Source organism: Sinocyclocheilus grahami, unplaced genomic scaffold (assembly GCF_001515645.1).
Source record: "Sinocyclocheilus grahami isolate Dianchi unplaced genomic scaffold, SAMN03320097.WGS_v1.1 scaffold890.1, whole genome shotgun sequence".
In the NCBI taxonomy this organism is placed as follows: domain Eukaryota; kingdom Metazoa; phylum Chordata; class Actinopteri; order Cypriniformes; family Cyprinidae; genus Sinocyclocheilus; species Sinocyclocheilus grahami.
Window position 1 is genome coordinate 282,314 of NW_015506069.1, and position 25,819 is coordinate 308,132.

The following is a 25,819-nucleotide window of genomic DNA, read 5'->3' on the forward strand; positions in this document are numbered from 1 at the left end:
CTGCCGGCATTTTAGTCTAACGTTACTCTCCCAGGATCAGTAAACAGTCCTCCATAAAATGTGCTGCACACATCTGGATATTTGGGTTAAACTGTTCTGGAACAGTGTTGTAAATACAACTTAACCACTGATTTGTAGTCGTGTCCTCTTTTGGAAGACCAAACAAAGTAGTTTCACTTTCACAACGAAAAACACAGTGGCCTAGCGTGAGGGGAAGCCCCGGCTTAGCGTGCGCTGAGGCCGGGATAGAGTGAGCTGAGGCGGCGGGGTCGAGAACGGCGCAAACGGAGGATCCGACGAATGAACGGCAACCACATGTGACGACCCCGGGATGAACTCCGCTTCGTCCATGGTGAAAGTTGATGTATTCCCACAGCAACCAGCACAGATCAGCTCCAGGCATGAAACTTTGAACGGCCATATCTCCGTAATGGCGCGGCTAATCCGCACCAAATTCGGGGGATCCCTTCAGCTCGAGGAACCCTCTCGGATGCGAATCGAGTGTACGTCTAGAGGCCCGCTTCCGAATGAGACCACCCCCGTGTCGGTAGCCCCGGGACTCAGGAGTTACGGGTGGTTAAATTCACAGGCCGGCACCGACTGATCAAGCGAACCCGGGGGGGCTACCGACGCGCGGAGGGTGGCGCTCGAGAGGGCTCCTCGAGCTGAAGGGATCCCCCGAATTTGGTGGAGATCCGCTAGCGCATTCGCGAGATAGTGACACCAGTCAACACTTTCACTTCAGTAAGGAGGTCTCTTGTTCAGGCAGCAGCATTCAAGCATTGTCTTATTCGACCGTAAGTTCGAAATGAAACATGACATTCCGCCATGATTCCAGTTCCAAAAGAACGTACACGTTACATTCAAAGGGCATTAAAGTGCGCAAGACATGAATTGATATTGTATTTATTTACAGAGGTATATTATGTCACACTTCTCTAGTAAGTTTTGTCTGTGTGTGAAGACAGTACTGCAAATCCGTGAATGAATGTTCCGAAGTGAAATAAACTTCAAAGGAATAAAGTTTAATGGAATTGAATTGAAGTTGAATGAACTTCAACTTTACTGTTCAGTGCACTGATGTCAGATTCATTTTGGATAATAAAGTTTGTTAAATTGTTAAATGCCCTGCCTCCATTGCGTATCTTTGTCACGTCATTATAAGTGTATGATCACCACATTTTAGTGATCATTGCAAAAAATGTGTTTATGTAAAGTGCCGTGAAAAGGTTTTTGCCCCCTTCCTGTTTTTATAATTTTTTGCATAACTTTTGACTGGTACTGTACTATAATATACACAAAAAATATCGTAAATAATATATATTTTTTTACTCCCTAATATCGGTATCATATCGGCTCCCCAAAAAAAACCCATATCGGTCGGGCTCTAGATCATATATCCAACGGTCCTTTTGCGTTAAAATTGTACTGTCAGGATTTCCTAAAGATGCGCAGTGAAGAATTAGCTCTGAAAAGGCGTGGTCACAGTTATTTGTGCGCCTGACCTTATTGAATATGCATTAGTAGGAGTTTACTTTTCAGATGCAAAATTTATGGGAGGAGAGTATTAAAATGAATCACGCAACGTGATTTACTAACCTTTGCGCTTGTCAAATTACTGGTATTTGCGCCATTTTTTTACGCCCAGAAAAGTCTTAAAGCAGGTGGTAATTTGCGCTGCTCCTGGTAGATTGTGCTGGTCGTTATGGAAATGATCTGGCTGCGTCTGTGTTCTTAAACGTATGCATTGTCAGTAAATCACACGCACAATTTTCCTTTCCCATCAGCGCTTTTATGGAATTGTGCTCTAACGCTAATTTGCCCTGTTTAGTAAATCTGGCCCTAAATATGTTAAAACTGTGCAACATAAAATATATTCACTACAGAAAATGGACGGATGGATAATAAAACACACAATAGAAACATTTTCACTAGTGGCCTCAGACTATTGAACCCCACTGTATATCTGATGCTTTTAAAATCTGAAGTTCTTACCTAGTTGTGCCCTGCTGAGTCCCAGAAGAACTGAAATCAGGAGCAGCCTCACGTCCATCTGAAAACAACACAAGAACATTTAAAAAACAACAACTATATAAACAATTAAATATTTATAATAATATTTCTGCAAAGAAGAATTTAATTAAATATGGAGCATTTTGACTAAACCAATAGCAGTGAAAAACACTGTAACACTTAGACGAAAGGGCGTGCACATGTGTTTATGACTTCTCAATGTGAAGGCAGAGTGTTACAAGGTCACTTCCTGTTTCTCCTAGCACAAATGCATGGTCACAGTGAAACATTCCAACAGCTTGCACAGAACTGCAGACAGAGATTCTTCATATAGCAGACAGCTTCTTATCTAAAGTGACTGTACTACAGGGTCAGACAGACCTACTGCAGTAACCTGCGGTTAACGTTTTACAACCACATACTGTGAAGTCAAATATTACAGAGCAAGTTAAGGCCTATTTATTATTACTTGTCAGCAAAGAGACACACAGAACGTTTTACTTTGGGCAAGTCAAACAAGTACACACAGACATCCAGAAAAAGAGAGAGACTCTACTCCCATATTTGGTAAGAAGATGGATCTGCTCTTTCCATGAAACACCTCACTGATGAAACAAAGAGGAGGAGGTCCTTTTGCCTCAATCTGTCTAGTGTACAGACACCAGTGCCAAACACTGCGGATTTGGCCTTATTAGGAATGACAGTGAGTACAAACACACAATGCCGTTACTTAGCATACAAAACAACACTTCAGTCACAGATGAGCTACTTTTCACAATCCAGCATGAGAAATACACACACACAGCAGGGGCAAATCCAGCAAAACTCCAGCTGTTCTGAAGCACACGATACATGTGACATGAATGATATCAACACAAACTCATATTTCTTTGTTCAAAACACAGGCATGTGTGCTGTTGAGACTGGACGGGTGGGTGAACTGCAGTAGACTCAACCGTTACTCTATCTACACAAACACACACACACAAGAGACCTGTGAACACTTGAAGATAAGCAAACAGTGCTTCTTTCAGTACACTGGTGCCGTTCACTAATTCCACAGATGTGTGAGCTGTGAGAGAGACAACATGAAGGACAGTGAGTGATTTGTCTTGGCATATGTACTCATTTTTTCTATATTTATTCTTTTGACACCTCTGTAATTTATAACTTCACTTTAACTAAAGTCTGTGAAAAAAGACCAATTTTACATACAACTTAACTTTTCATATTGATTTTGGAATTTTGGAATCGCATGTGTTTGTTTTGGAATTTTATACTGCATTGTGTTTTAGGGTTAAAGGATAATGTCTTGGAAGAAAATTACAAGCACCTCTGTTTTTATTTTTTCCCCTTATTTCTTACATTGTATGTAATTTATACCTTATTGCTAAATTTATAGTTTTTTTTTTCATGTTATTTATTTACCTATATTTTACCTTAATACCTATTTTGCACTTCCTTGGTAATAAAGTTTTTGTTGTGCATATAAAGCCGTTCAGTCATGACATCAATTTTCAGGTCAATCCAAAAATTGTAAAGTTGATAAACTAAGTTTCAAAACAAGCTGCTATAAAAGGACAACAATAGTTTTCAGAGTCATAAAAAAGCATGCAAACTAACATCCGTTTCATAGTCACAGTCCTTTTTAGCAACTTGTTTTAATAAAAAATTAAGTGTGAGGTATTACTGTGCATCACTCAGCACTCAAAAATGCAAATTCTCTTCCTACTTTCAGGATTACAAAATTAACACTTCTGGTTGTTTCTTTGGCACTGAAACTAAAACAGAGAGATAAAAAGAGAACAGACGCAGGACAAAACACATCATAATATAATATATAATAATATAAAATCATCTATACACACACACACACATGTAAATGTAAATAATGTAATTAATTATCTCAAAGCCAACTGTGCAGTTTGACGTGACATGTGGCCAAGTATGGTGACCCATACTCGGAATTAGTGCTCTGCATTTAACCCATACAAAGTGCACACACAGCAGTGAACATACACCCGGAGCAGTGGGCAGCCATTTATGCTGCGGTGCCCGGGGAGCAGTGCCTTGCTCAAGCGCACCTCAGTCGTGGTATTGAAGGTGGGAGAGAGCGCTGTACATTCACTCCCCCCACCTACAATTCCTGCCGGTACGAGACTCGAACCCGCAACCTTTGGGTTACGAGCCCGACTCTCTAACCATTAGGCCACGACTTCCCGTTTCAGAGCAGAACATACAACTATCACTTTAAATGTCCAAGGACAAACAGAGCGACACATTTTAGTCTAGGCTGCTGACTCAGGCATGGGAAGTTCCTATCTGAACACATCATTGGTGTGTCAGAGCATGTTTTCCGGGTTATTCCTTCTAAAGAATCATATGAGCTTCAGGGTGATTCACTGTGGCATCTTCACACCATCCACACAGAATTCAAATTCACCAACCAAATCCAAATCCAGCTCACATTTACTTGGCAGATTTAATTTACACTACCGTTCGAAAGATTTTTCTTTGATGACAAACCTGAATTTTCAGCAGTCATTACTTCAAGTCTTCAGTGTCACATGATCCTTGAGAAACCAGACTTGGTGCCAAAAAAACATTTCTTATTATTATCACCATCACTGTTGAAAACAGTTGTGCTGTTTAATATTTTTATGGAAACGAAGATTTTTGACGAGCAAGAAGCAGCTTTGATAAGCCAAAACAAGTTCAAAGAACAGCATTTAAAATGGAAAATGTCTTTATGGTCACTTGTTTTAATGCATCCTTGCTGAATAAAAGTATTAGATTCCTTAAAAAAAAAAAACTTACTGAGCCCAAATCTTTGAACTGTAGTGTCTGTTTACATTAACCAATCAGGTTTCTGTCACATCCACTAACACAGTTGCTGATGAACTGAAGTATTTAAAGAAAAATGTCTTTGAAAGATGTCATCATGTTAACAGTAATATGCAGAAAATCTCTGACTCCATGTATCTCAAACCAGTAGTAGTCCAAGTTTCAAATATAAGCTCCTCAAAGTGACCTCACTGGTCATTTATTAGACAGTTCCACATGTACAAATCTTCATCTGTCTGGCTGACACAGAGGCAGATTAAGCTGCGAAACAGCTGGTTCTTCAGCTTGCCATTTCATTCTCGCACTGTGTAACACTATCTTCAGAGAGAGTATGTGTGTGGGAGAGACAGAGAGCTTCTCAATTTCGCCTTGTCTGCTTTCCCTAAGGCTGCGTTGCCATTGAGTGTCAAGGCCATGAAAATACAGCCCTGAGGTCTGGGTGTGTATCTAGATGTAAATCTAATGTGTGTGTGCGTGTGTGTGTGTGAGTGAGTGAGTGAGTGAGAGAGAAAACACTCCTTCAGCTGCTTGGAGCTTCTTTGATTCTTACAAGTGTGCATAAACTGTAATTCAATTCAATCTTTTTGAGTTCTGTGAAAAACAAGTGAAATTGTAAGTGAGGTATATGCACCATTCATTCAATAGCACAAACACTGCGGGAAGAGAGACATTTTACATAAGCCTATATTTCAGTGAGAGTCATTTTCAGTCATGTCCGTTTTGAAACAAAGCAACTATAGGCTACTAGTCGCATGTTTTTGATTCATTAGGAAGAACCAGCTCATAAGAGTCTTTAAATTGCATCTCTTTCAATACAGAATGCAAGCACCACTAATACAAACACATAAAGATGTGAAAAAGCTTTATGCCTCTTTCAGCCGGAGCTTCAGCAGTGTGTTTTCGGTTGCTTTTAAACAGGAATTCTTAAATGGCTGTTCTCGGTTATCCACTACCTGCTGATTTAAGTAACTGTCAAGACAAACACGCACAGAGTGGCCATTAACCCCTCCACAGCAGGGCGGCAATTTCCATAATTGAACTGCCTCACCCTGCCAATCCCCCTCCGTGACACACATTGCTAAGTGACGGGCGATTATTTACCACAGACGATGACCGACAGACACTGCAGTGAAGGTATCTTCCCAATACATTAAAGGTACAGCATCACTTTTAAAATACTATAAGCAAGGCTTTGATTTCTCCTTAAGCAAAACACTGCGGCATTATCAATTTGAGCAGCCAGACATATCATCTTCTAAATGGTGTGAGTTTGGGGCGGGACCTTTTCTTTCTGAACAATGACAGACAGGGGAGTGTTTGGGAAATTATTTTATTGTAAATCCAGACCCTCTATTGATCTTTACCATGTTACTCATTGGGCATAATTTGTGCTATGAACATAATGAACAATTAAATAGATATGATAGCATATAATTCACAGATAATAACACATGTGAAAGCATATTTTTGTATCTATCAACAGTTACTCCGTTGGTTTTGAAACCAATTCAAAATAAAAAACCTTCAAACTTGAGGTTAAGGTTTTCAAAATACTTCAAACTTTCTTGTCAGGCTCAAAGTCTATCTTGACGAACTTTATAGTTATTTTTTAAACCTCTGTTCAATGCTACAGAAAAAAAAACTTTAGCTTTAAACTAGACTGTAATACTCCTCCTCACAGTAAACTGTGACTATTACAGCAAACACAAAGTCAAATACTTTTGGTCCATCTAAGCACTTTTAGAAAAGTCTAAAAAACTCTGGACTCTTTTAGATTATAATGAGCAATTTGTCTTCAAATCCCTTCCCCCATCCCGTCTCATTGTTAATGTGTCATAACAGAGGGGACGACAGGAAGTGAGTCAAAGGGCCAGTCTGGAACACAGCATTCATATCGGAATCAAACAATCGACACATTCTGACTCCATCTCTCACCCACCTTTACACCCACACTGTCCTTTATCAGTAATATCCACAATAGCAGGTTACATGGCACCCTACTTATATAGATGCTTCGCATAATAGCTGACCCTGAACACCTGCAATAAAGTAGGTGTGAAATGATGAAATGCAAGTAGCAACTGATATTTTATTCTGTATTATGACATACATCCGAGTGTAACAGTGATCCTGTTCAGATCCAACCTCTTTCTTATCTTATGTGGTAAGAGACTATGCTGTTAATAACAGAGCATTACACAGACACAAACGTGCGCACACATGCACACACAAACACACAGGAGGAGCCACAGCCTGCCATTTCTTTTTCTTTTTATATGAGAGCAAACTGCTTTGTTTCAATCAGGGATAGGAGCTTCAGAAAAAACAGCCACACCCCTCTGCAGTTAAAATTCACTCTTTCCAAAAAAAAAGAAAGAGAGATATTTCAGAGAACAGAACTGCAAAACATATTTTATCATCTTCTCTATCCTAAAAGACAACAGAAAACAAAACCATCCATCCATGCTAAAAAAAAGTTACCATTAATTTCCATGACTCTAGTCATTTGTGATAAGAATTTTCCAAAAATCTTTGCATAGAGTTGGTACTCATAAAGAAAAAGATATTATTTATTACATCTATTATAATTTTTAAAATAATTTTAGCCTTTTCAAATAAAAAAATCCCTGATATTTCAACCACAATAACACAGATACCACATTTACTGCTACCACTTAATCATAAACAATATGGACTTCCTTCAAACAGTGTACTAAGCTTTGAATTTTGCCCCTGTTCTTTTTGTGGTGGCTGACACCAAGTTCCCATTTTATATTGTAGTAACAACAGCTGTAGTAACAATGTTAGAGACTGTGGTTACCATGGTATTTCTATAGGTTCTGTGAGGATAAGAGACAAACAACAAACTTTATATTACGACACTACACTAGTCGGAAAAAAAATTATGAAAATTTACAGGAAAAAACATGGTTACTAACCACAAATTAACCATGGTTTTGCTACCCTAACCATAGTTTAACCATGGTATTTGTAGTAAAACTTTGGTTATACAAATTAGGGATGCACCGATACCGATACTGGTATCGGTATCGGGCCCGATACTGCGCTCCTGTACTTGTACTCGTAAAAATGCCCCGATACCAAAAGCCGATACCAAACAGTGTGTGAATAGAGCCGTGTCCAGAAAAAGAAACACTGAAAACAGAACAACAGGGAGTAGAATGGAGTTATTAGAGATTAAGGATGTCTACGAAGTACATGTAAGTAATTAATATAATGTTAAACATTCAATATTCACGCCTGTATAGCGGATGTGTCCAAGCTGATAAGCAGAGCGCACTGAGTGGATTGAACGCGCGGCTGCACAGATGCGCGAGCTTGTCGAGTGAATATCTCACAGACATCACTGGAAAGTTTGTAGTTCGGTCGGATATGTCAAAAGAGAGTAAGTAAAACAATGCACAAGTTACTGAATTTATTTGACGGTAAGGAGAGCAAGAGAGAGCGAGCGAGAGAGAGAGAGAGAGTCCGAGAGGGCGCACTTCTGTTGCAAGATCTTGATTGCTGTTCGCTCCATTAGCGCATGCATTTGGATTAAAACTAAATCGTAAATATAAAACAAACAAATTATAGGGGCATTCACTATAAACAGCATTTATTTTAAACGTCAGGCATACACAACTTTATTTAAAGCAGAAGTGAAACTAGCAGACTGGGTGAAATGCGCTAGGCTGTAAGTGTCTCTCATTCTGCACCAATACAAACGTGTGCGCGCTGCGTATGTTTAGCTTGCTTTAAGGCCAAAGTATACTTCGGTTTTTATTCGTACGCGAGGGTCTGTGTACACTGTGCGTGATGCAAATTACATCACTAAAATAGTACGCGTGTTACAGTATTGAGCTGCTGCAATGGAGCAGCTCTAATGCGCCATTAAAATGAACAGTGAAAGTAACAAAAGCTTATACAATACATTTTAACAGTTATAATTAAGTGTGGAAATAACTGAAGGTAATATCTGTTTGCTAAATGAAGCCAAATAACATGATTCATATTATTATCATTACTATTATTTTGTTTCTGTACCCAATATTTAAAAGAAATTACAAATGCTGTGAAAATACAGGTATCGGTATCGTCGAGTACCAAAAATGAAAGTATCGGTATCGGACTCATTCTGAAAAAAGTGGTATCGGTGCATCCCTAATACAAATGGTAATCAATACACCAAAACAACAACAACAACAACAACATAAACAATATGGACTTCCTTCAAACAGTGTACTAAGCTTTGAATTTTGCCCCTGTTCTTTTTGTGGTGGCTGACACCAAGTTCCCATTTTATATTGTAGTAACAACAGCTGTAGTAACAATGTTAGAGACTGTGGTTACCATGGTATTTCTATAGGTTCTGTGAGGATAAGAGACAAACAACAAACTTTATATTACGACACTACACTAGTCGGAAAAAAAATTATGAAAATTTACAGGAAAAAACATGGTTACTAACCACAAATTAACCATGGTTTTGCTACCCTAACCATAGTTTAACCATGGTATTTGTAGTAAAACTTTGGTTATACAAATTAGGGATGCACCGATACCGATACTGGTATCGGTATCGGGCCCGATACTGCGCTCCTGTACTTGTACTCGTAAAAATGCCCCGATACCAAAAGCCGATACCAAACAGTGTGTGAATAGAGCCGTGTCCAGAAAAAGAAACACTGAAAACAGAACAACAGGGAGTAGAATGGAGTTATTAGAGATTAAGGATGTCTACGAAGTACATGTAAGTAATTAATATAATGTTAAACATTCAATATTCACGCCTGTATAGCGGATGTGTCCAAGCTGATAAGCAGAGCGCACTGAGTGGATTGAACGCGCGGCTGCACAGATGCGCGAGCTTGTCGAGTGAATATCTCACAGACATCACTGGAAAGTTTGTAGTTCGGTCGGATATGTCAAAAGAGAGTAAGTAAAACAATGCACAAGTTACTGAATTTATTTGACGGTAAGGAGAGCAAGAGAGAGCGAGCGAGAGAGAGAGAGAGAGTCCGAGAGGGCGCACTTCTGTTGCAAGATCTTGATTGCTGTTCGCTCCATTAGCGCATGCATTTGGATTAAAACTAAATCGTAAATATAAAACAAACAAATTATAGGGGCATTCACTATAAACAGCATTTATTTTAAACGTCAGGCATACACAACTTTATTTAAAGCAGAAGTGAAACTAGCAGACTGGGTGAAATGCGCTAGGCTGTAAGTGTCTCTCATTCTGCACCAATACAAACGTGTGCGCGCTGCGTATGTTTAGCTTGCTTTAAGGCCAAAGTATACTTCGGTTTTTATTCGTACGCGAGGGTCTGTGTACACTGTGCGTGATGCAAATTACATCACTAAAATAGTACGCGTGTTACAGTATTGAGCTGCTGCAATGGAGCAGCTCTAATGCGCCATTAAAATGAACAGTGAAAGTAACAAAAGCTTATACAATACATTTTAACAGTTATAATTAAGTGTGGAAATAACTGAAGGTAATATCTGTTTGCTAAATGAAGCCAAATAACATGATTCATATTATTATCATTACTATTATTTTGTTTCTGTACCCAATATTTAAAAGAAATTACAAATGCTGTGAAAATACAGGTATCGGTATCGTCGAGTACCAAAAATGAAAGTATCGGTATCGGACTCATTCTGAAAAAAGTGGTATCGGTGCATCCCTAATACAACAAATGGTAATCAATACACCAAAACAACAACAACAACAACAACATGGCGACTACACTTTTACTATAATAAAACCACGGTTAATTTTGTAGGTTAAAACAGTCTGAACTTTAGTACTCACCCACATGTTTTTTTTTTTTTTGTTGTGGATATTGCAGGAATGTGCTATTTTCAGTCAGCCAAGATTAATTAAGGAGCAAAAGAGTTCAACCAAAGACGATATTCAGCTGGTCACGTGATGTTGCCCAGATGAGGCGACCCGCTCAGTATAATAAAGCAGCTTTTATCAGGCTACTGATATGAATGGAATCTTTGTGTTATGTTTGTGTACCTTTAAAATATATTTCAAAAGCACTATTCTTTTATTTTTATATCGGAAACCTTTTAATGAGGACACCTTTAAGACATCCGGCAAAAAAAATACAACATTCTTTCACACGATCACGTGACCTGAATATGTAGGATGTGAGAGTTTTAATGCAGATCCGCTGCGGGATGTTTCCTTGTAAAACTGAGCCGAAAGCACTTCACAGCGCTGTCCGTGTCTAATGCCATGATCCAATTTCTCCTAACATAGCACGATCCCTTAAATAACATTAAATGCAGCGCTGTAACAACGCCAAACTTCTCCCAGTCAATGCGCTTTGAGGCACAATATGACCTCTCGGTGCGTTCATATCAGTTAAATCATTGGTGGTCTAATGTGTTCAGCATGCCCCAAACAGGATCATGACTCGCGTAAAAAACGGCTACATCCTTTCGACTTCCAGGGAGGCACATTTACACAAGCGACTACCAAATAAAGCATTGTTCAACCCCCACAGCCCCCCTCGGACCCGCCGGGACTCTCTCTCTCAGGCCTGGAGTGGATGACTTACAACAGATGTTGTGGACACATAAGACGCGACAAATAGATACAAGATAACAGACCTTTGGGAAAGGCATAGCCTGAAGGGACATTGTTCGCATATGATCTGTGAATCCCGTTTTGGGGCAGATCCACGTCTGTCCTTTGAAGTGCAAAGGATGGGACATCCCCACCCAAAGTTCTTAACCCAAGATCACTCTCCAGATCAAACCCTTAAGCTCAAAATCCCTTAGAAATATTACATTCAACAAACAGTTCTGGCACTAAAGTTTCATAAAAAGTGATATTTTTATGTTCCTTACCTTAACACGTGTCCCCGCCGATTTATCAAGCTATCGGGTGCTCTTTTAAAACCACATTTGCTGTGGAAATAACCCTCCGGCAGCGTTTGGTCCAACAGTCCAGTTGCTCGCCCGTGTCTGAGGCGTCTTTGTTTCCGTGGGCTACTCTGAATCAACAGCTGGTTATCAAGTAACTAAAACACGCGATTCTCTTGCCTACAACTAACAAAGGGGCAGATAAATGACTAAATGTGGGCAGAGAGTCCAGCTCGCCCTTCCACGGCGTGTCCTCGGTCCGGGCAGTTAATGCGTGTGGGTCTGTGGTCTCACTGTGAGATGGGTTTGCAGTGGCAAGCCTCTCCCATCCTCCGCCCACAGGAAATAATGCTAACACCCCATCCACACTGCGAACGACGCGAACAAACTAGTGGTTAGGATTCGGATTCAATTGACTCATCAAGTGATTCAACTCTTTTAAATTTCGCAAATCAATTGATTCAGCGACTTTCTACTCAAGTGATTAGGGTTTTGTATATTATGAGCGAGCCATCCCTGCTGAAAAAAACAGCTTAAACCAGCCTATGCTGGTTGGCTGGTTTTAGCTGGTTTAAGCTGGAAATAGCTGGTTTTAGCTGGTTGGTCAGCTGGCCAGCCTTGCTAGGCTGGTTTTAGCTGGTTTAAGCTGGTTTTAGCTGGTCTCCCAGCCTGGCCAAGCTGGTTTTAGCTGGTTGGCCACCTTTCCCAGCCTGACCAGCTAAAGAAGTGGTCAAAAACCAGCCTACTGACCAGCTGTGACCAGCTAAAACCAGCCAACCAGGGTTAGGTTGGTTTTAGCTGTTTTTTTTCCAGCAGGGAACCCCTTTCATGTGTGTAATTGTTACAGCTCCCAGCATTTCTCCCAGTCTGTAGACCTTCTGAAATACTAAACTGAGGGTTTTCAGTTCTTTTTGTAATACACATTGTGAAAAAATATGCGGCAAACAAAAATGCAATATAAAGTTCCCTTCAACCAAAGCTAAAACTGAGAAGCTAAAGTTCTAAAGCTAAAGTTTATTGTCTCTCCCACATTGTAAAATATAAAGCAACAAACCATTAACTTGAATTTGTCCTCATTGCTTCAACATATTTGATGGTACATAAGTACAGCCATTAAATACTCAGGTATGTCATCAGCTCATTGCCAGATATTTTAAATTCAGCAGCCCATGTTTATGGTTACATGTGAGGTCACATGAAAGTGCAGCTAATGACATCTTTCACATGCAACTACACAGCTGCATAAGAACTGCATATAACAGCAATAAGAACCCTTAAAGCCCTATGTATAACAAATTGTTTTGACTTAATTCCAGTGATCAGCACAGTTAATGTTAAATAAACTAAATAGTCTGCATCAAGGAGAAACTGATGCCCTTTCACTTCTCACTGGAATTACAGTTGACAGCTCAGGGCACTTTTGGAATTAAGGTCACAATGTAAAACACCGGTGAGGATCAGATTCCCGGTCAGCTGTGATTGGAGGACAATGCCGTCGCACCTCATGATTTGTTGAAATGGAGAGTTTGATTCTATTCTTGTCTTGTGCAGTGGTGATATCATCAGCAATGCCTTCCATTCAGCTGTGCATCTGGCATATTTATCGAACTGACCTCTCTGGCCTCTGTGTTGTTGATGAAAACAATGATCAAGGCCCCCTTGTCATGCAATTACCCTGCTGATCACATGTCATTTGTACTAAAAATACAAGATATAGAGCAACAGTGATGATATAAATAGCCATAAAATCAGACAGGTAAGAAGTGGAAAGGATTGTCAATATTAGCCATGCTCTCCCAAGGCAGTGGGGCGTGTATTGTCAATCGAAAGGCCACATTCTTGACAGAGAGAAGGCGGTCGTCTTTAGACAGCAGTCAGGGTGTCAGGAAAGAAAAGACCAAGGGTTATAAACAACCAGGGATGGACTTCCTTTGTCCCCCTGTTCTCAATGACCTTCTAACCCACCACTGGAGAGACATGCAGGATGGATTCTCTGATCCAGAGCAACTGAACAAAGTTCTTGAATTTCAGAGCGATGAACTGCTATGGACTGCTCAGAAACGGGGTGAGTCAGATTTGATGAATAGGACAGAGATCTAAAATGAAACTGATTGTCTAATCAGTGGAAAATTTGTTTTTATATTTCAGCATCATTACATTGGTCTGAAGCCTGCAGAAATGGGTACACTAATCCTTGTGTAATTAATCTTTCAAAATCCAGCCTGGCCAAGCTGGCTTTAGCTGGTTGGCCAGCTGGCCTTCCAGGCTGGTTTTAGCTGGTTTAAGCTGGAAATAGCTGGTTTCAGCTGGTCTCCCAGCCTGGCCAAGTTGGTTTTAGCTGGTCTCCCAGCCTGGTCAGCTGGTTTTAGATGGTTGGCCAGGCTGGTCAAGCTGGTCTCCGAACCTGGCCAAGCTGGTGTCTATGGCTGTGTTTACACTTGGCATTATTGCATCAGCACCCGAGCAAATAAAAAACTAGAAAGAGAATTTAAGCGTTTTCCCCACAAATTATCGATATTTTTCTTAATTTTGTTATAATGGATATCTATATATAAAAAATCAATAAACATTATTACGCTAGGTAGGCGTAATTTCTGTTGTGAGTCAGTCATTGAATCAAGCAGTTTCTGAGTCGACTGAAAGATGTCTAGCCTATTTATGTGTCTATACAATCTCCTTATAGGAAGATCATAAAAGTTTTCCCCACAAATAACAATAAGTGACAACACTATTGCTCTATTTTGGAAGCTGTTGAATGATTTAAATAACGTTATGTCATTTTAATTGTGTTCTTTTTGCAGAAATCCTCGTTTTTTATTCGAAATGCAGAACGAAACGATGTTTATTAATTTGCTTGTGCTGAGAGTAAAATGATTATGTTAGGAATTTAAAAGTATTACCGAATTCTAGATTCATTCTTTAAATGCAGGAAGGCAGTCATAAGCTTCAAGAAGGCTTGACGTTGATACTAAGATACAAAATGGTCTCAGAATATGGACGTGAACAATGATTCGTTCATTTCAAAGATTCGTTCAAAAACATCAATTCTTTCACGAATGAAGCCCGAGTAGTCATAACCCGGTTAACACAGGCTCGACAGTTTTGTCTCAGATCAGTTACAGACTTTTCCCCCTTTTACCGGATGTGAACGTCTCGGGTGATCCCGCATTTCATCCTGTGTTATATGTTGAGACGTTTGTGGTTTCACAAACGTACCTGATACTTTAAACTCAAAGTATGTGCAGCTGTGAAAGGAAATAACCAAACAATAGCAGAAACACTGAAAGTTCTCTCTCCCTCTCTCATAACACATGAGCCACATTTATAGTTTAATCAGATCTGATTATGGCCGTGTATCATCTGTCTTGATTGTAGATACAGCTAGGCTCAAGGTTCACAGACAGAAAGCTATTTTGTTTACTTTTATGAAAAATCCAGCTCAGCACTGTTTTACTGCTGGTCAAGGCTCAGTCAGAGCGAGCGAGTTTGGACGGTTTACGGTGTGTCTAGGGTTGCCAACCGTCCCGTATATTGGGCTTAATTTTTGTGTCCCGTACGTGACCTCCCTTGTCCCGTTTCTTGACTGCTAACCACTGACTGATACAACAGCAACAGTGCTGAATGCTGATCACTTGAGAATGATCACCGACACCTATCATCATCCAGTCACAGCACCCTCACGCAGTAGGTTATATAGGCCTAGCCTACGTTAAGTAGGCCTAAATCAGAAATCGTGAACATAACTGTTCGAGGAAGGCTGCGTAACCCTCTGACGGCTGGTCAGGGTTGCCAGGTTTTCACAACAAAACCTGCCCAATTGTTACTCAAAACTAGCCCAAAACGGGACCAGTGCGTTTCAAGGGGGATCCCCCAGTAAAAATCGCATTCCGGTAGGGTAAAATACACCTTTTTGGTGGGGCTCCCCTGGTAAAATTCGCATTTTAGGGGCTAAATATCCCGGTATTGGGGTCGCTTAAAGGGTTAGTCCACCCAAAAATGAAAATTATCCCATAAATTACTCACTCTCAAGTCATCTTAGGTGTATATGACTTTCTTCTTTCAGACGAATCCAGTCAGAGTTATATAAAAAAGTGATTATTACATTTTGAATATGGATATTTTTCTTACAAAAAAGCATTGATTCGCTACAGAAGGCATTTGCTCACCCCCTGGAGCCGTGTGAGACTTTTTTTTGTGGATGGGTGCATTTTAATTAAGTGCTTTTGGACTGATGCATGCAACACCCGCTGAGTGCCATGAAACAGCTTGAAAGATCAAAGACAATTTTTAATATAACTCCGACTGGATTCGTCTGAAAGAAGAAAGTCATATACACCTAGGATGACTTGAGTGAGTAATTTATGGGCTAATTTTCATTTTTGGGTGAACTAACCCTTTAAATCCCCGGACATGAAAAACAACCCGCGGCAACAGTGTTAAAGTAGCCAAATTCCGCGGGAAAACCGGCTGGTCGCTCCCGCCTCACAGCAAGCGGCGCTCGCGCTAACGCCAATTCCGTCCGTGTTTTGACTTCAGTAAATCAGTTTTGGCAAATACAAACAACTTGATTATTTTTCACGAGTCTAACATCCAGCCGCGCAAGAAAACATGCAATCTACAGGAGACGTGATCAATAAGGGAAGCCGTCTTTCACTATTGTAATGTTGTAAAATAGAGAATTTTTTTTTTTTTTAACTTTGAAGTAACTAGCATATTCTTAACCTTGGACCTTATACTTGAAACACAAAATGACCAATAAAAAAAAAAAGTCAAGCACCAAAGCAACACATATTAAATCTAAGTTATATAGGCTATATATATATATATATATAGGCTATGCGTGTAACGGGGCGACAGAGACGTGAGACATGTGGATCCATGTGCAAGCTTTATTCTGAACAGAAGACAGAGACGTGGTCATAACAGGCAGGGTCGAACAATGGCAAACAGGTATATGGCGGGCAAAACACAAGAATAGTCCTAGGGCTAGCGTAGGTCGACGATCGGCAGACAGAATCACAGGGGTGAGACTAGAGGGATAAATCCAGGGAGACAGGCAAAGATCAGAACCGAGAAAATTGACAAGGCAAAACAAGGAAACACGGGCAGGATAACAGGAACTAGGAAAACTAACAGGCTAAGCAATACTCGGCAGTGAATGGTAGTTTGAGTGAGTGTTATATAGTGAGTGAGTGATGTGAAACAGCTGTGTGCAATCCAATCAGTGCAATGAATGATGGGATATGTAGTCCGGGATGATAAGCAACAGTAGGTGTAGTGCGAGAGTCAATGTAATGGAAAGGGTGACCTCTGATGGTTGCAGACGGAAGTTCATGGACAATGCGATTGTCCCGTATTTTTCCTTTCTGAAGTTGGCAAGGTGTGTCCCATACAAGACTGAATTATTAGACGTCATTACTCACCTTGACTAGCCTAAACAGTGATAAGAACTCATACTACTGAGGAAATGTCAGGTTTATGGCAGCAAGATGATTTTCTTTGCTATGAGCAACTAATTGAATTCTTACTCATGACTGAGTCCATTGAGCTGAACAATGAGCAAACAGCGAAAAGCAGTAAATGCAACAAAGGCCCAATGCCTTTAAATAACCCTGAAACTGTCACGATAAAGGGCAAATGCTGTGGGAAACACCACCTGCTTTGCAAGCAAACAGAGCCTGAAGGTGTGAAAATATACTTCAATGCATTTCCTGTTTAGAGAAACTTTACATCAGCATTCTTTTAGCTACCTCTTGTGTGTGAAATTCAAATATGATTTGAAAATGCTCTCTCTCTCTCTAATCTAATTTAAATAAGTGAACTATACCAGTAAAGAGCTAGTTGACTAGCTTTATCTACAATCAAGACATTGTAGATGGTAGGCCTATACAACAACATTCAGATCTGATTAAGCAGGAAAAACTAAATATAAGCTGAATAAGATATTTTAAAACCATGTTTGAATATAAAATCATATTTGAAAAATGTTTGGTTCCCAGAAAGTTTTGGGAAAATACTGGGAATGTTAGGGGAAAGTTTTCCAAACATCTACGTAAAGAAACCTTTCCTGGCTAAACAACAGAGAGTTAGTTTTGGGAACGTTCTGGGAACTAGAAACTAACATTCCTAAAATGTTCCCAATAAGACAGGAAAGGTTTCTTTACATAAACAGAACGTTGCCTGTTGGGAGAACATTCCCAGTATTTTCCCAGAACGTTCTCAGTAAGTTCCCTCAACTTTTTTAAATTCTGAAATTATTTAATTTGCTGTACATGAGTAATCATCCAGCACTCCTGTGACAAACGGAATAAGGTATTTTAAAATCATATTGGAATTAAAAAAAAAAATCATAGGCTATATGAATTTAATTGTTTTAGTTAGCCTAATAGTGGTCATATAAGTTTATGACAAATGTTCTCTTCTTCAGCAACTTTGCGTTGTTCATAACAACAGTTTTAGGTTGTTTTTGTCTTGTTTTGTTTTAATGATCTTTGACAGTGAGCTCGCCAGTTTACTCTAAAAATAGCTGTGGAATGACTGGACTTCATCTGGCTTGATGTTGAGAAGCAGTTCACATTTAGGACATTCCTGAGAAAGAGGGAGAGGGAGAAGGAGAAGGGGGAATGAAGAACGGTTGGGAGAGGAGTCGAGCAGATGACAGTCAGTCTATGGATAGATATGATGGTGTACTAGAGTTTGACTGTTTGTGGAAAGAAATATGTCAGCCATATGAGTCAGTGTTTATAGACGGACAATGATGACGGTTAACTGGAACGAGATCACATGTCCCAGCAGGGACGTGCACAGACATTTTGAGGGGCAGGGGCTCAAGTGAAAAAAAAGGGCACCTCTCATATTTATTGAGATCCACAGCACTAAGTTGATGTATTCCCTCAGCGACCAGCACAGATCAGCTCTAGGCTTGACGAAGCGGATATCATCCTCTTTTGGAAGACCAAACAAAGTAGTTTCGCTTTCACAACGAAACACACAGCTCTTTTACGCCACTTTGGCATTGAGAAATGTATTGAGGGTAAAGCCTGTGGATAGCACATGAGTCAAAATGGTTTACACAGTAGGTCAACCATGAGAAGACAGCAGTTTTTAACTACTGAAGATGTATTATTAAGCTTATTTTGTGACAACGAGCTGGATGATGATGGAGAAAATTAAAATATCCAGCATTCAATGTCAGTGAGGTGTAGCTAGCAAGCTGGTAGTAACCAATAACTCGCATATAGGTACTCAGTTACTGTTTAGCCACAAGAGAGAGAATGCAGAGAAGGGATTATTATTATTCTGATTCTTAATAGTAATTAGTTATGCAATTCATTACTTCAGTATCATTCAGTTAATGGTATTTGCTATCATATTTTTTTTTATTACAAACCCTAGTAAAATAGTAATATACTGTATTGAAAATACATTTATTTCATAGTTCAAATCTATTAACATTTTATTTGCTTTATTTATTGTCTATTTACTGACATATCACTCTATACTTGTATTACATACATTTACATTTAGCAGACGCTTTTATCCAAAGCGACTTACAAATGAGGACAATAAAAGCAGTCAAAACTAACAAAAGAGCAACAATATATAAGTGCAAATGACAAGTCTCGGTTAGCCTAACGCAAGGTGTATTTTTATATATATACAGTACACAGCATAAATGAGCACACCCCCTCTGAATAAGTATAAAATATGTATTTTCTTAATGATCACTAATATAATTCATGGAAAGATGGCAACATTTTAACATATTAAACATATACTTAATAAAAAGAACTAAATATATGCCAATATTTTCTGTAAGTACATTTTGTTTAAATGAAGGATTGCAGAAATAAGTACACCCTAGATTTAATTCTGAACATGTATAATATTCTAGTACTTAGTATGTCCTCCAGAACTTAAAGTATACTGCTCTGACCCTTATATAAATCTAAAAAAGTTTGGAGTACTACTTGTGCACAATGCACATTTCTCAATATTAAGCCTAAAATGTGTTTTAATGTCACTATTGATGAGGATTGTATGATCTTTGAATAATATTTAAATGCAAGATATTGCAAGTGTACCTAAAGTATAGTACTTGCAATAGTTCCACTTTCAACACAATCAGATATAGTTCAGTATATCCTTAGCTGGACTTCAGCACTGCTTCCGCACATTTAAAGTGCATTAAGTACAAAATTAGTTGTTCCAATTTAGCAAACTCATCTGGCTTGATGTTGAGAAGCAGTTCACATCGGTTTAGAAATATGTAAATAACATTTAAATGGATTTGTAGTATACTTAGCATGAAATAAATGTATTTCAAATACATTTTTGTATATTTATTTGTCACTAGGGAAGGCATCTGTAAAGACGTTTCAATCGCCCATTTTGCCAAACAGTTAAGTGGCTGGGATTAATATTTTAGTCAAATTAATCACACCCAATGAACTAATTTGATATAAGGACTTTTTTTTTTTTATAAAAATTTTTTTTGAATTTTTTTCTGAATAAATGATAAAATAGTGTTCTGTCCATGTGTGTACACAATTTGTATTACAAACGATTGAAATCAGTACACAAAGTCAGATCAAACTATGGTACATTTTTGTTTTGGCCCTCCTGTAAATTTGGTGAAATGTCACTGCTTCTTTTTTTGATATAAATAGAAGAGTTTCTAGGCTAAATAAATGATCAAATCACAGGCCAGCTGCCTGAGCTGAGCTCTGTGTGTTTGTGGGGTTTATCTGTGGCAGCATCTCTGAGGAAGTGAAACAGTGGTGACATATTCTCTGTGATGAAGTAATGTGCAAACACACACAAAATACAAACTCAGTGGTTGATCGGCAGAAATGTTGAAGAAGCGGTTTGGGTTTGAAACCGCACCACGCTCGCGCACGTTTAGTCAACCGTGTTACCATGACGACGCCTCAACGAACTTCATCATTACAGTTCAACACAATGCGTTCTGCCTAGCTTCCCTGTTAGCCATATAAATAACTGATTTAAAAGATTGAAACAAAAGGACATTAATTCGTTTCATAATACAAAACGTAATCTTGTTAACTCACGTGAAAAGGCCGTTCAGATTTGGAAGATTATTTGCCCTCTAGTGGCATCGACATAAAACTGCAGGCACGTTGAATTTATAGAGCAGCACCATCTAGTGGCAGAGAAGCGGAAACAGCACAGCACGTCTGATTGAAAAAAAGCAAATCGCCTCATTTAGAAGTACTAAGTGTACAATCAAAATGATTTTGAAACAGATATTTCAAGGTACAAAAAAATAAATTAAAAACCTAACATACAGTTGCTTTAAGCTCTTATAGGCTAAACAGGTGAACACAATATAACCACACTGGCATCGGCTATTTAAGATTAGGGTCGACTATATCTTGAGGGTATAATTTAACCTAAAAAAAAAAAAAAAGCTGGAAAAATCCAGCTCTTTTCTCTGTTCAGTTTTTCAAAATGGCAGTTTAAACGATCCTAAGTTGTCCTATTAAATATGAAGTGGCTTGTAAGCATAAGGCATTTCAAAAACAGTCATGTTGTGAAAGATATTTAGATAATTTTTTATCAATGAACAATAAACAATGAATTTATTATGAACCAAGATTTTTGACGTGCCATTTAGTAAAATTAGAAAACAAATAAAGAGACATTTATATACAGTTAGGTCCGTATATTTTGGACACTCACACAATTTTCAAAATTTTGGCTCTGTATGGCACCAGAATAGAATTAGTATGAAACAATTTTTGAAGTGCATATTTTAAGCTTTAATTCAAGGGGTTGAACAAAAATATAACATAAAATGCTTAGGAATTACAACCATTTTATACACAGCCCCCCATTTCCAGGCGATCAAATGTAATTGGACAAATAAATATAATCATAAATAAAATTATTTTTAATATTTTGTTGAGAATCCTTTGTAGGCGATGACTGCCTTAAGTCTGGAACTCATGGACATCACCAGAGTCTGGGTTTCAACGCAAGGTGTATTTTTATATATATACAGTACACAGCATAAATGAGCACACCCCCTCTGAATAAGTATAAAATATGTATTTTCTTAATGATCACTAATATAATTCATGGAAAGATGGCAACATTTTAACATATTAAACATATACTTAATAAAAAGAACTAAATATATGCCAATATTTTCTGTAAGTACATTTTGTTTAAATGAAGGATTGCAGAAATAAGTACACCCTAGATTTAATTCTGAACATGTATAATATTCTAGTACTTAGTATGTCCTCCAGAACTTAAAGTATACTGCTCTGACCCTTATATAAATCTAAAAAAGTTTGGAGTACTACTTGTGCACAATGCACATTTCTCAATATTAAGCCTAAAATGTGTTTTAATGTCACTATTGATGAGGATTGTATGATCTTTGAATAATATTTAAATGCAAGATATTGCAAGTGTACCTAAAGTATAGTACTTGCAATAGTTCCACTTTCAACACAATCAGATATAGTTCAGTATATCCTTAGCTGGACTTCAGCACTGCTTCCGCACATTTAAAGTGCATTAAGTACAAAATTAGTTGTTCCAATTTAGCAAACTCATCTGGCTTGATGTTGAGAAGCAGTTCACATCGGTTTAGAAATATGTAAATAACATTTAAATGGATTTGTAGTATACTTAGCATGAAATAAATGTATTTCAAATACATTTTTGTATATTTATTTGTCACTAGGGAAGGCATCTGTAAAGACGTTTCAATCGCCCATTTTGCCAAACAGTTAAGTGGCTGGGATTAATATTTTAGTCAAATTAATCACACCCAATGAACTAATTTGATATAAGGACTTTTTTGTTTTTATAAAAAAAAATTTTGAATTTTTTTCTGAATAAATGATAAAATAGTGTTCTGTCCATGTGTGTACACAATTTGTATTACAAACGATTGAAATCAGTACACAAAGTCAGATCAAACTATGGTACATTTTTGTTTTGGCCCTCCTGTAAATTTGGTGAAATGTCACTGCTTCTTTTTTTGATATAAATAGAAGAGTTTCTAGGCTAAATAAATGATCAAATCACAGGCCAGCTGCCTGAGCTGAGCTCTGTGTGTTTGTGGGGTTTATCTGTGGCAGCATCTCTGAGGAAGTGAAACAGTGGTGACATATTCTCTGTGATGAAGTAATGTGCAAACACACACAAAATACAAACTCAGTGGTTGATCGGCAGAAATGTTGAAGAAGCGGTTTGGGTTTGAAACCGCACCACGCTCGCGCACGTTTAGTCAACCGTGTTACCATGACGACGCCTCAACGAACTTCATCATTACAGTTCAACACAATGCGTTCTGCCTAGCTTCCCTGTTAGCCATATAAATAACTGATTTAAAAGATTGAAACAAAAGGACATTAATTCGTTTCATAATACAAAACGTAATCTTGTTAACTCACGTGAAAAGGCCGTTCAGATTTGGAAGATTATTTGCCCTCTAGTGGCATCGACATAAAACTGCAGGCACGTTGAATTTATAGAGCAGCACCATCTAGTGGCAGAGAAGCGGAAACAGCACAGCACGTCTGATTGAAAAAAAGCAAATCGCCTCATTTAGAAGTACTAAGTGTACAATCAAAATGATTTTGAAACAGATATTTCAAGGTACAAAAAAATAAATTAAAAACCTAACATACAGTTGCTTTAAGCTCTTATAGGCTAAACAGGTGAACACAATATAACCACACTGGCATCGGCTATTTAAGATTAGGGTCGACTATATCTTGAGGGTATAATTTAACCTAAAAAAAAAAAAAAAGCTGGAAAAATCCAGCTCTTTTCTCTGTTCAGTTTTTCAAAATGGCAGTTTAAACGATCCTAAGTTGTCCTATTAAATATGAAGTGGCTTGTAAGCATAAGGCATTTCAAAAACAGTCATGTTGTGAAAGATATTTAGATAATTTTTTATCAATGAACAATAAACAATGAATTTATTATGAACCAAGATTTTTGACGTGCCATTTAGTAAAATTAGAAAACAAATAAAGAGACATTTATATACAGTTAGGTCCATATATTTTGGACACTCACACAATTTTCAAAATTTTGGCTCTGTATGGCACCAGAATAGAATTAGTATGAAACAATTTTTGAAGTGCATATTTTAAGCTTTAATTCAAGGGGTTGAACAAAAATATAACATAAAATGCTTAGGAATTACAACCATTTTATACACAGCCCCCCATTTCCAGGCGATCAAATGTAATTGGACAAATAAATATAATCATAAATAAAATTATTTTTAATATTTTGTTGAGAATCCTTTGTAGGCGATGACTGCCTTAAGTCTGGAACTCATGGACATCACCAGAGTCTGGGTTTCCTCCTTTGTGATGCTCGGCCAGGCCTTCACTGCAGCCTACTGCAGCTGTTTGTGGGTCTTTCGGCCTTTAGTTTTGTCTTCATTGAGTGAAATGCAAGCTCAATCGGGTTGAGATCAGGAGATCGACTTGGGCATTGCAGAATAATCCCCCTTTTTACCTTCAAAAACTCTTGGGTTGCTTTTGCTGCATGTTTTGGGTCATTGTCCAGTTGTACTATGAAGCACCGTCCAGTCAACTTTGCTGCATTTGACTGAATCTGGGCAGAGAGTATGTCTCTGAACACTTCAGAATTCTTCCGTCTGCTTCTGTCCTCTGTCACGTCATCACTAAACACCAGTAACCCAGTGCCACTGGAAGCCATGCACGTCATGCCATCACACCGCTCCACCATGTTTCACAGATCATGTTGTATGCTTTGGATCATGAGCTGTTCCAAGCCTTCTCCATACTTTTTTATTCCCATCATTCTGGTACAGGTTGATCTTAATTTCAGCCGTCCAAAGAATGCTTTTCCAGAAGTGGTCTGGCTTTTTTAGAAGTTTTTTTTGGCAAAGTCTAAACTGGCCTTGTTTGCACCTTGTGGTGAACCCTCTGTATTTGCTCTCGTGAAGTCTTCTCTTGACTTCTCTAGGCTTTGACAGTGACATACCTACCTTCTGGAGAGTGTTCTTCACTTTGCTAGATGTTGTGAAAGGGGTTTTCTTTACCATGGAGAGGATCCTCCAATCATCACCACCGTTGTCCTCCGTAGACGTCCAGGAATTTTTATGTTGCTGAGCTCACCAGTGCTTTCTTTTTTTTCTCAGAATGTATCAAACTGTTGATTTGGCCACTCCTAATGTTCCTGCTATCTCTCTGATGGATCTGTTTTGTTTTTAAAGCCTAACAATAGTCTGTTTCACTTGTATGGAGAGCTCCTTTTACCACATGATGTGGGTTCACAGCAACAGCTTCCAAACGCAAATGGCACATTTAGAATCAACTCCAGACCTTTTACCTGCTTAACTGATGTAGAAATAATAAAGGAATAGCCCACATCTGTCCATGAAATGGCTTTTGAGTCAACTGTCCAATTACTTATGGTCCCTTGAAAAAAAAGGGGGTGGGGTGTACATATTAAAGAGCTGCAATTCCTTAAACTTTCCTCCAATTTTGAAGGAAATTGCTAAAATAGCTAAATAGGTAAAATAATAAAAATTGTGCCTGTGTCCAAATATATATGGACCTAACTGTTTACACACACACACACACAAATAATGTTTATACACAAATAACAGTTTTTCTATAAAAAGACAGTTATTTCAAGCAAAATATTTATAAAAACTTTATTAACTTTGCTCTTTGGAATGTTGTTGTTGTTGTTGAGAAATTCATAAATCTGATTGGGGTTCACAGCAACAGCTTCCAAACGCAAATGGCACATTTAGAATCAACTCCAGACCTTTTACCTGCTTAACTGATGTAGAAATAATAAAGGAATAGCCCACATCTGTCCATGAAATGGCTTTTGTGTCAACTGTCCAATTACTTATGGTCCCTTGAAAAAAAAGGGGGTGGGGTGTACATATTAAAGAGCTGCAATTCCTTAACCTTTCCTCCAATTTTGAAGGAAATTGCTAAAATAGCTAAATAGCTAAAATAATAAAAATTGTGCCTGTGTCCAAATATATATGGACCTAACTGTTTACACACACACACACACAAATAATGTTTATACACAAATA

General features: G+C 38.4%; 1 protein-coding gene across 1 annotated transcript in view; it reads right to left on the reverse strand.

Moving 5' to 3' along the window:
* LOC107563813 (integrin beta-1-A-like) overlaps positions 1-12,113 on the reverse strand; it is a 27,851-nt gene extending 15,738 nt beyond the window's left edge. Inside the window, exons 1-2 of the mRNA XM_016248780.1 lie at positions 11,725-12,113; positions 1,996-2,053 (exon numbers count right to left, since the gene is read on the reverse strand). Of these exons, the coding sequence (XP_016104266.1) occupies positions 1,996-2,053 (58 nt within the window). The 5' untranslated portion in view covers positions 11,725-12,113. The remainder of the gene's footprint in view (positions 1-1,995; positions 2,054-11,724) is intronic.
* Positions 12,114-25,819: the final 13,706 nt, after the last annotated feature.